This window comes from Panulirus ornatus, chromosome 6 (assembly GCF_036320965.1).
Source record: "Panulirus ornatus isolate Po-2019 chromosome 6, ASM3632096v1, whole genome shotgun sequence".
Classification (NCBI taxonomy): Eukaryota; Metazoa; Arthropoda; class Malacostraca; order Decapoda; family Palinuridae; genus Panulirus; species Panulirus ornatus.
Window position 1 is genome coordinate 6,675,156 of NC_092229.1, and position 12,030 is coordinate 6,687,185.

At 38.8% G+C, this 12,030-nt stretch overlaps 1 protein-coding gene across 3 annotated transcripts; it reads right to left on the reverse strand.

The window, feature by feature from the left end:
• LOC139749030 (mitochondrial transcription rescue factor 1) lies at nucleotides 1-11,407 on the reverse strand. 3 transcript variants are annotated; one of them, XM_071662422.1, is made up of 5 exons: nucleotides 11,038-11,172; nucleotides 7,758-7,908; nucleotides 6,181-6,317; nucleotides 5,941-6,013; nucleotides 1-4,708 (listed from the first exon to the last, which is right to left on the reverse strand). In XM_071662422.1, exons 2-5 carry the CDS (start codon nucleotides 7,884-7,886, stop codon nucleotides 4,496-4,498), a joined length of 552 nt encoding a protein of 183 aa, XP_071518523.1. In that variant the 5' UTR covers nucleotides 7,887-7,908; nucleotides 11,038-11,172; the 3' UTR covers nucleotides 1-4,495. The 3 variants fall into 3 exon arrangements, with proteins under 3 accessions (XP_071518523.1, XP_071518524.1, XP_071518521.1); XM_071662423.1 differs by having other exon boundaries at nucleotides 11,026-11,140; XM_071662420.1 differs by lacking the exon at nucleotides 7,758-7,908 and having other exon boundaries at nucleotides 13-4,708; nucleotides 11,038-11,407.
• Between the last annotated feature and the right edge of the window lie 623 nt (nucleotides 11,408-12,030).

Sequence of the window (12,030 nt, forward strand, 5' to 3'; positions counted from 1 at the left end):
CTTCCCACGTATTCCCTGCGTGTCGTAGAAGGCGACTAAAAGGGGAGGGAGCGGGGGGCTGGAAATCCTCCCCTCTCGTTTTTTTTTTAGTTTTCCAAAAGAAGGAACAGAGAATTGGGCCAGGTGAGGGTATTCCCTCAAGGCCCAGTCCTCTGTTCTTAACGCTACCTCGCTAATGCGGGAAATGGCGAATAGTTTGAAAGAAAGAAAAAGATATATATATATATATATATATATATATATATATATATATATGTACATAGGGATAGGGAAGAAAGAATACTTCCCATGTATTCCCTGCGTGTCGTAGAAGGTGACTAAAAGGGGAGGGAGCGGGTGGCTGGAAGTCCTCCCATCTCGTTTTTTTTTTTTTTTTTTTTTTTTTTTTTTTTTTTCAATTTTCCAAAAGAAGGAACAGAGAGGGGGGGCTGGGTGGGGGATATTCCCTTAAAGGCCTAGCCCTCTGTTCTTAATGCTAACACGGGAAATGGCGAATAGCATGAAAGAAAAGAAATATATATATATTTTTTTATTATTTTATTTTGCTTTGTCGCTGTCTCCCGCGCCTGCGAGGTAGCGCAAGGAAACAGACAAAAGAAATGGCCCAACCCACCCCCACACACACTCAGTCTCCAGCTGCCATGCAATAATGCCCGAAACCACAGCTCCCTTTCCACATCCAGGCCCCACACAACTTTCCATGGTTTACCCCAGACGCTTCACGTGCCCTGATTCAATCCATTGATAGCACGTCGACCCCGGTATACCACATCGATCCAATTCACTCTATTCCTTGCTCGCCTTTCACCTTCCTGCATGTTCAGGCCCCGATCACTCAAAATCTTTTTCACTCCATCTTTCCACCTCCAATTTGGTCTCCCACTTCTCCTCGTTCCCTCCACCTCCGACACATATATCCTCTTGGTCAATCTTTCCTCACTCATTCTCTCCATGTGCCCAAACCATTTCAAAACACCCTCTTCTGCTCTCTCAACCACGCTCTTTTTATTTCCACACATCTCTCTTACCCTTACATTACTTACTCGATCAAACCACCAAACACATATTGTCCTCAAACATCTCATTTCCAGCACATCCACCCTCCTGCGCACAACTCTATCCATAGCCCACGCCTCGCAACCATACAACATTGTTGGAACCACTATTCCTGCAAACTTAGCCATTTTTGCTTTCGGAGATAATGTTCTCGACTTCCACACATTCTTCAAGGCTCCCAGGATTTTCGCCCCCTCCCCCACCCTATGATTTACTTCCGCTTCCATGGTTCCATCCGCTGCCAGATCCACTCCCAGATATCTAAAACACTTTACTTCCTCCAGTTTTTCTCCATTCAAACTTACCTCCCAATTGACTTGACCCTCAACCCTACTGTACCTAATAACCTTGCTCTTATTCATATATATATATATATATATATATTGTATCTATAGATTTAGATCTTTGAAATGTTATGTCAACATCAGACGTGTTGCTTTAAAAGAATAAGATATATCTGGAACTGAGTTTTAGGTGAACAATTTACAAAACTTTGCTGTTTAAAGGAGTTGGCCTCATATACATATAGGGAGACACAAGTTCATATTATATCGTGGGAATGGTTTTGCATCTTGTGGACAAGAGGTTTATGACGAGTATATTTATGGATTATCCCTGGGGATAGGGGAGAAAGAATACTTCCCACGTATTGCCTGCGTGTCTTAGAAGGCGACTAAAAGGGAAGGGAGCGGGGTGCTGGAAATCCTCCCCTCTCATTTTTAATTTTCCAAAAGAAGTAACAGAGAAGGGGGCCAAGTGAGGATATTCCCTCAAAGGCTCAGTCCTCTGTTCTTAACGCTACCTCGCTAACGCGGGAAATGGCGAATAGTATGAAATATATATATATATATATATATATATATTATACTCAGTTGCAATTTCCCGCATCAGCGAGGTAGTGCCAGGAAACAAATGAATAACTATTGTAAATATAGATTACAAAGGAAAGCATTTTAATTGTGTGTGTATGAAGGCCTGTGGAAGAGAAAATGTACAAAATCTTTTACAAAATAGCAAACTTCTCCAGACCATATTTGTTCAAACTGCACAAATTTTTGCAAAGTTTGCCGATACTCTTGAGGTGTATAGTTGTGGTAAAAATTTGTGTCAAAACTCTTCTGAGGGAGTAAAGAATTAATTTTACATAGAATCAAATTCTGTGCCCTCTCACAAATGTGACGATATATAATCTCACTGTTTACAGCTTTTTGAACTTTTATGTCAAGTCTCTTCATTAAGTTTTATACTTGTAGTTTTATACATAGTTTATATATAAAACTTTTCAGCAACTATTTGTAGTTTATATATCCTGTAATATTAACTCTGCAACTGCACTCAAACAAACATGTTAATATGCATTAATAACATTATTAGCCTTTAAGTGAAATAACATTTTAATACACTTCTTAAAGAATAACTGGTTAAGCCTTTACTTGACCTACTTTCCAACAGATATCTGGATATCAAAATTCCAAGGATATTGTCAGAAATGCAGTGATTTCAAAAAATTTCTGATAAAACTCATATGATTTGGATGTTATGCTAACCCCACAGTTAGACTTAGTATAGAGTACCCTGTTAATTATAGACCTCATCCATGCAACTATGAAATTAGGTTTTCGTTGTTAGCCTGTTCATGTGAAGAATGAACTCTATGAATATCACAAAGAAACAGCGAACAAAGATGGACTTGTACTGTCACAGGTGAAGGAAGTTGCTGCAACTGAGATAAATTTAGAATCAGGCATTTAGGATGCCCCATATGCATAAGCCAGAAAAGTCTCAAAAAAAAAATTTAAATCTCCAGAGGTCAAGCACTGGGTAAATCTGAGGCAAGTATCTAAATACATTCTTTGCCTTTCTAAGTGAGTCAGAAATATGATTTTCCAGTGTGGCAAATGACAATTTAATGCCTCCAAAATCAAAATTTTTCCCATTTTAAATTTACCATCTTTGATCATTCCATAATTCCATCACTCTTCATCATAAACATATGACTTTTGTATCTTAGGAGCCTGAAATCATTACTCCCAATACCTTTCCTTCTAACAGACCTTTTTCTGTCCATTATACCAACATCTGTGGTCTCTCTAGTAGCCTCACTTCTGAACACAATCTGTTTAGTACTTCTATATATCTATATCTTACTTCTCCCTGAGACCCAATTGTCTAATGATGTTCTCACTAGCTTCTTTTTCATATCCAACTATAATCACTGACTGATTCCAGTTCAGTGTTGGTTTCTGTGCTTATTCCAGCATCAACACACCTGTTGCATGCATTGAGGTACTTGAGTTTCCAAACTTTAATGTTACCTGGCTCAAGGTCTGTCTCCCAACTACCACACTTATTTCTTTCACCTACTGCTCCCTAATTCTGCAAACTTTGTATCTTTCTTTCTAAACTTCTACCGTGAGACTGTGGCATCCTGTCACTCACACATAGGGAATTATGAAATTCCTCCTGTACAGGTGGTGGGGATTGATGCCTCATGCTCTCCATTCTCAATGGGCTAGAACAAATTATCTCCCATCCTACTCATATTCCTGAACACTATGGCCACCTTTCTAATATTCTGGATCTCTTTTTTCACCTCTGATCCTTCATGCTGTAACTACACAATCTCACCCCTAATTGGTTCATATGACCACACGCTTATAAATGTATTTATTTTGATGACACCTATCCCTCCAGTAGCCCCTTCTAAATGTAAAGTTTGGCACCTCAACAAAGGTGACTGGAAGAATGGAATAACTTAGAAAAATTCTTTTGACATTTCTAGGGTAAATTGCAGTCTGTGTTGATGCTTCTGTCTCCACCAAACACACTGAGGTAATTGATATGGGAATAGAGGCATTTACCCTCTCTTCCTCCAAGATAACCTTTTCTTTCAAAGTATGGTCCAACTGTTTCTGCTCGAGGTCATTCAGGCACAGGATCAGGCATATCAGGCATTGAAAAAGTCACTGGATTCTTGAATTGGAAATTGGCAATTAAACCTTCACTAACAGACGATGTATTCAATATCTAATGTGCTGTTTAGAGGATCAGTTTCATTAGGTGGGGCAACTCACAGCAGTCTCTTTTCAGAAATGCTAGCTCCTGGTGAGCAATGATTTCAAAGATACCAATTATAGGCCTTTTGTAGCTACCTAAGGACGTCAGTTCCTAGCATGAAAATGTCAGATTTTTCTTGGCCATCTTACACAGTATAACAGGTAAAAGAAGAGAATGAATTACTTAAAAAGTACAAGTATTTTACAAAATATGTTCATTGTATATTTCTTTACATTTATGAACAATGAAGTAAATTAAATACTAACTTTGCTATCTATTAATCAAATTATTAGTTGTTCATATGATATTTTTCACAACTCATCTGATACTTCTGACAACAAGCCCAAGAAATCCACTTTTAACAAGAATTTAAGAAAAGATTTCAGTGAGGTACATTGGGATCATCCTCTTCACTTGGAAAACCACCATACTTTGGAACTAATAACTGTGGATATTTACGAAGCTTGATCTCAAACTTATCTGAATCCTCATCATACTTTCCTACCCTTAAGAGAACAATACGAGAAATATTCAAGAGGTCTGGATTTACGCTGGATACGTTCTGGACTACATCCAATTCATCTCCTTCATGTACCTGTAAAAAAGAAAAGTGAAAGTGTAAATAAACAGATACGTACATTAAAGTATAAAGCAAATTAATTTATGAGGAAAATAAATTGTAAACAGCTAACGTGATTCTAATATTCTAAAATGGAACTGAAAGGAAAAAAAAAGGGAAAAGAGAAATACATAAATGATAATTTTTTAATTGGTTTCAAGTGTTCATTTAATGATAGATTGCTGAGCTGTAAGTTTTCTAGGAATGTGACTACTGCAAAATGGGAGCTCCTGATAAGTGGGAAGTGCATTGGCATATGCATGAATGTTGGAGTTATCCAAAGTAGAGATAAAACATAAGAGAGTAAAAGAAACAGCATCATGGAGATGAGAATGAAAGGTAGAATGAATAAACTGTTAGTAAAAGCTTTGGCCAAAGATCAGAAAGACTTATCTGTGGAAAAAGATAACGACACACCCTATGGAAAAGAAGGTGCTTCAGATTAGCATACATGAAACGAAGGGAAGAGAGTTCTGGTCAGATATCCCTAGTTCCTTGCCAGAGTGGCCTTGAAACATGAATGGCCAAACAAAGGAATGGATGTATATATGGTTTTGAGGAAGACACAGACATATGCCACCATCCTTGCATCAATAACCTTTGTTATGTTCAGAAGAGGCATAAGAATCACCTAAGTGGAGGCAATAACCTTTCTAAAAGATAAAAATGTTTGTCCTGTTGGCACCAATAAAATTCTAGAAAACATTGAAATGGAACAGATGAGGATAATAACATCAAAATACAATCTGAAACAAAATTAAGAAGATGAGGAAGGAAAATAAGGTCAAAAGAGAACAGGAACATCTAGACTATAAATTATACAGGTGACAAACCAGAGTCAGCATATGCAAAAAAAAAAAAAAAAAAAAAAAAAAAAAAAAATGCCAATGGATAAAAGATAAAAAGTAAAGAATGTGCAAGAAAATTTCTAAGATAATCTAAAGTAATATAGCTGGGTGATGAAAGAAGACTGGATTTCTGGAGGGTTATAATTGTGAAGTGGATATTCATCATACGAATTTTATTCAAAGATGCTGAAACAAAAACAGGGCAAAGAAGTATGTACTGAATACCATAAGAATAGAGAGGGAATGACTATGAAATGCCCGGAAGTGTGGTGAGGGAAAAACAACGGGAAGCAGGTGATCTCTGTACACAGAGTAACAATTTAACTAACATAAAATAAGCTGAAAAAATAATACTCATACCTGATTACTCTTTTTAAGAACCTTGTCTCCATTAATGCGAATTTTACTTGCATAGAATGCTGTCTCCACCTTACTGAAAAATTAGAATAATTCATTATCTACATGAAATCCCAACCATCTGAAATAAGGATGTTAATGGTGACACTTTCTATTAAGGCATGAAGATTTTGTTGTACCAAAATGTTTTCTCGTTAATTCTGATAATTAAGATTCCCAAGAGATAAAAGATCCAAAACTTACTTCCGAGACATGTTAAGCCCTGCCTTAAGAATGGCATCCATTCGTAAAGAGGGTACTTTTATCCTCACATCACGGAAACCTGATCCTGATTCTAACTCAAAATCATCACCATAATCACTGTCATCTTCATCAGTAAACTGTGGAGAAAAAATACAACATAATACATTACCTATTATTTATTTATATTCATTTATATATATTCATACTTTATCACTGCTTTCTGCGTCAGCAAGGTAGCGCCAGGAAACAGAAGAAGAATGGCCCCGTCCACTCATATGTTTATGGATGGGGTAGTAAGGGACGTAAATGCAAGAGTTTTGGAGAGGGGCAAGTATGCAGTCTGCTAGGGATGAGAGGGCCTGGGAAGTGAGTCAGTTGTTGCTCACTGATGATACAGCACTGGTGGCTGATTCGAGTGAGAAACTGCAGAAGTTGGTGACCGAGTTTGGAAAAGTGAGTGAAAGGAGAAAGTTGAGAGTATGTGAAGAAGAGCAAGGTTATTAGGTTCAGTAAGGTTGAGGGAAAAGTTAATTGGGATGTTAGTTTGAATGGAGAAAAATTGGAGGAAGTGAAGTGTGATAGATGTCTAGGAGTGGACTTAGCAGCAAGTGGAACCAAGGAAGCAGAAGTGAGTCAAAAGGTGGGGAGAGGTCAAAGGTAGTGGGAGTGATGAAGAATGTATGTAAGAGAGAACACTATCTTGGAGAGCAAAACTGGGTATGTTTGAAGGAAAAGTAGTTCTAACAATATTGTATGGTTGTGAGGCATGGGCTATAGATAGGGTTGTACAGAGAACAGTGGATGTACTGGAAATGAAATGTTTGAGGACAATATGTGGTGCGAGGTGGTTTGATCGAGTAAGCAATGAAAGGGTAAGATAGATATATGGAAATAAAAAGTGTGTGGTTGAGAGAGCAGAAGAGGGTGTATTGAAATGGTTTGGACAGACGGAGAGAATGAGTGAGGAAAGGTTGACAAAGAGGATATATGTGCCAGAGGTGGAGAGAACAAGGAGAAGCAGGAAACCAAACTGGAGGTGGAAGGATGAAGTGAAAAAGATTTTGAGCAATCGGGTCCTGAGCATACAGGAGGGTGAGAGGAGTGCAAGGAATAAGTGAATTGGAACAATGTGGTATATTGGGGTCAATGTGCTGTCAATGGACTGAACCAGGGCATTTGAAGCATCTGGGGTAAACCATGGAAAGATCTGTGGGGCCTGGATGTGGATAGGGAGCAGGGGTTTTGGTGCGATACACATGACAGCTAGAGACTGAGCTTGAATGAATGTGGCCCTTTTTTGACCATTTTCCTGACGCTACCTTGCTGAAGCAGGGGGTAGAGATGCTGTTTCCTGTGGGGCAGGGTAGCACTGGGAATGGATGAAGGCAAGCAAGTATGAATATGTATATGTGTGTATATGTAAATGTGTATATCTGTACAAGGGCCATCTTTCATGTGTTTCCTTGCGCTACCTCACTTACGCGGGAGACAGCAACAAAATATAATTTTATATGCAAATGTCCCTTGTTAGTAAGTATTACACTTGTAAAATCACAGCAAAACTTGAAAAACCTCACCTTGTTGTTGGAATGATGGTAGAAATATTCCAACATTAAATCCCCCTGCCACTGAGGATCACATGACCACTTGCTGTGTTGTCTATGCATTTGTTGAAATACAGTGCCATTTTCATGGTGCTCAATCATGGGTGTGACTGGTGTATTTTAACTAGAATATTGAAACGTACGGTAAATCATAAATGCCGTTTAAGTTAGGTGAGGTTTTCATATTTTCTACTTTTACAAGTGTATTACCTACTTTCACTGAATTAACCACATATTTTCCATGATACACTACTAAAGCCTCATTGAATGTCATTAAGTAAAATATAATGCTCTGCAACTGTTAAGATATTAACTAAACATCATCTTACCATTGCAGAACAAACTCAACATCCAAAGTTAACAGCAATATATAACTAATCTAGACCTACCATTTTACCTCATACGGATCATCCTTACATTTCCCCTTGATACACTTAACCCTCATTACTATCTTATTTCATATAAATCAATATTTAAGATATAATGCTCCACATATGTTACTGTATTCTCTACATCCTGCACTAGTGCTGCTGACAAAATTCATTCAATAGCATGAGCTAACAGCAATGCAGAGTTAAACCAGACTTTAGACTCTTACCTTAAACTTGACATAAATGAAAAATTTTAACTCTTACCTTCATATGCCAAGCAAAACTTACGGTCCATTTTTGTGTCTACCTTTACTTGCTGAAATATACTTATGCCTTGAATTTCACGTAGTAGTCCAAGAAAAAGACATGCATGATCTAGGTTTATGATCTGCTGCATTTTTCTGGAATAGTTCATGTCACAGTAAACAGTAATTTCAGAAGGTAAACTTTTTCAATTTTCAGTCACATAATTTTTTTTCAAAGCCAAACAACTCTTAAAGGTATGGTTAATTGGGACTGGGAAAATGAGATGTTCACTAATAATAATAATGTATAAAAATGGTTTGGTCACATGGAGAGAATGAGTGAGGAAAGATTGACAAAGAGGATATATGTGTCAGAAATAGAGGGAATGAGGAGAAGTGGGAGACCAAACTGGAGGTGGAAAGATGGAGTGAAAAAGATTTTGAGTAATCAGGGCCAGAACATACAGGAGGGCGAAAGGCGTGCAAGGAATAGAGTGAATTGGAATGATGTGGTATACCAGGGTTGACGTGCGGTCAATGGATTGAACCAGGGCATGTGAAGCGTCTGGGGTACACCATGGAAAATTTTGTGGAGCCTGGATGTGGAAAGGGAGCTGTGGTTTCGGTGCATTACACATGACAGGTAGAGACTGAGCGTGAACGAATGTGGTCTTTGTTGTATTTTCCTAGCGCTACCTCACATGCATGCGGGGGGGAGGCGGGTGCTGTTCCATGTGTGGCGGGGTGGCGACGGGAATGGATGAAGGCAACAAGTATGAATATGTACATGTGTATATATGTACATGTCTGTGTATGTATATGTATGCATACGCTGAAATGTATAGGTATGTATATGTGCGTGTGTGGGTGTTTTATGTATATGCATGTGTACGTGGGTGGGTTAGGCCATTCTTTCGTCTGTTGCCTTGCGCTACCATGGATATTTATGTGTATATATCATTATTATACTTCAAATATATATATATATATATATATATATATATATATATATATATATATATATATATATATATATTGAATGGAGAAAAACTGGAGGAAGTGAAGTGTTTTAGATATCTGGGAGTGGATCTGGCAGCGGATGGAACCATGGAAGCGGAAGTGGATCATAGGGTGGGGGAGGGGGCGAAAATTCTGGGGGCCTTGAAGAATGTGTGGAAGTCGAGAACATTATCTCGGAAAGCAAAAATGGGTATGTTTGAAGGAATAGTGGTTCCAACAATGTTGTATGGTTGCGAGGCGTGGGCTATGGATAGAGTTGTGCGCAGGAGAATGGATGTGCTGGAAATGAGATGTTTGAGGACAATGTGTGGTGTGAGGTGGTTTGATCGAGTGAGTAACGTAAGGGTAAGAGAGATGTATGGAAATAAAAAGAGCGTGGTTGAGAGAGCAGAAGAGGGTGTTTTGAAGTGGTTTGGGCACATGGAGAGGATGAGTGAGGAAAGATTGACCAAGAGGATATATGTGTCGGAGGTGGAGGGAACAAGGAGAAGAGGGAGACCAAATTGGAGGTGGAAAGATGGAGTGAAAAAGATTTTGTGTGATCGGGGCCTGAACATGGAGGAGGGTGAAAGGAGGGCAAGGAATAGAGTGAATTGGAGCGATGTGGTATACCGGGGTTGACGTGCTGTCAGTGGATTGAATCAAGGCATGTGAAGCGTCTGGGGTAAACCATGGAAAGCTGTGTAGGTATGTATATTTGCGTGTGTGGACGGATGTATATACATGTGTATGGGGGGGGGGGGTTGGGCCATTTCTTTCGTCTGTTTCCTTGCGCTACCTCGCAAACGCGGGAGACAGCGACAAAGTATAAAAAAAAAAAAAAAATATATATATATATATATATATATATATATATATATATATATATATATATATATATATATATGATCCTTGTTTTAATACTATAGAGGACATGTTCATATTAATAGTTAAAGTCCATCATTAACATATAAATATATTCCACTTAGCATCATGCATCAATATTTGAATTTATCCACTTTAGACCCAAAGGTAAGTTTTCTTGTGTAGAAGCCATTCAATTGGTTCGTAAATCTAATTACAAACCACTTATAGCCCTACAGAGTCCAAACAAGCACCAAGGTGGTGGTATGTCAACAGTCATCAACAGGACATTAAAAAACAAATCACTGTTTGTTAACAGAATTTGATGAAAGTGGCACCATTTGATTCCCTACACTCTAAAATCTGCTAATACAGAGTGCTTCTACCACCCATTATTTCTCTGAGATTCAAAACCCTACCTATTTCACAATGAGAACTTAAAAGTTGTGTGTGTTGGAGCAAAACCCAGTCCCAATAACAAATCAAGTGAGAAAAAATTCCAGTCACATCACTCAACTTCAACAATTAGCAGACGTGAGTTAGTTTTCGTGGATATAACCATGGCCTAATCAAGAATAATGAATCAATGGTGTTATTACCGATTCGTACATCCAACGACTTTTGGTTAGGTTAGGTTAGAATTGTATTTCCGATGATTTCGTTGATGTCTTGTTAATGACTCTGAACTTCAGTTCTATCGCGAGCAGGTGGCTCTAAGAAACAGTAATGTTACCGAATTAATGAACGATATTTATGTAATACCTCTCACATTACCTCCTCTTCTACTTGTTTGCCGCCTCTTTTGTATCCACCTTTCCTCTTCGAAGCCTTGTTTCTTCTCCCATATACCACGCTTATTAATTTTGGCTTCAGATAATTGCAGGATGACTGATGAGGAGGCTGGACAAGACATATCGAAGGGTTAATAGGAGCAAGAAGACACAGGTTCCTCGAAGGTGAAAGGAAGCCGTCTTCAGTCCTGTAGCAAACAGGACTTGATGATGATCTTGGTAGTATGACTGGCGTTCGAGGACTCGTTATGAAGCCAAAGTCACGGGATGCACTATTCAAAAGACATCTTGGTGTCAAAAATCGTGTGGATTTAACACCAAGACTTGAAAGTCTCAAGTTCATTGTTGTGATGCCAGCGAACACCTGGGGCCAGCTGCAGTGTCCAGCTCATGCGCCTGGCAGCGCACGAAGCTGGCGCATAACGCCGCCAGCAAACACGTGCAGGAGGTAGTAACAGTTTTCACCTTGCGCTGTGGGATCTCGGTGAAGTATTTGAGTAAGTAGCTAGTTTTACAGTAGGGAAGAAGGTTCTACGATCGTGGAACCTCATAAATATCTGTCTTCAGGTCAGAGGTGAGCCATAAAGATCTACAATATCAGGCATTATTAGAATGACGACGGGTGAGCATGTACAGAAATGTTATATAACTGAAAAACTCTGTTACTGAAATCCTGTTAGCAAGACTAACAGAAGTGGGCCTCTCTGTTTAAGGAAACGTTGCTGACGAAATCCCGCGATTTTTATCCTCCAGTCATTGAACCATTTTCCATTCTCTACATCACCATGATGCCATATGCAGACCAGAGGATGCATGATGATGGTATAGAGCGCACACCATTGGAGGAGAGCTCTGTGTTACAAAGATGACTGCTTCTTACGGGTCATAGGTCACCTGTTTTACCCTCTCTCTTATGAAGAAGCGATCGAAGACTCCATTTTACGGTGTTCAAAATTGTCGGCGATCATCTTTTTAT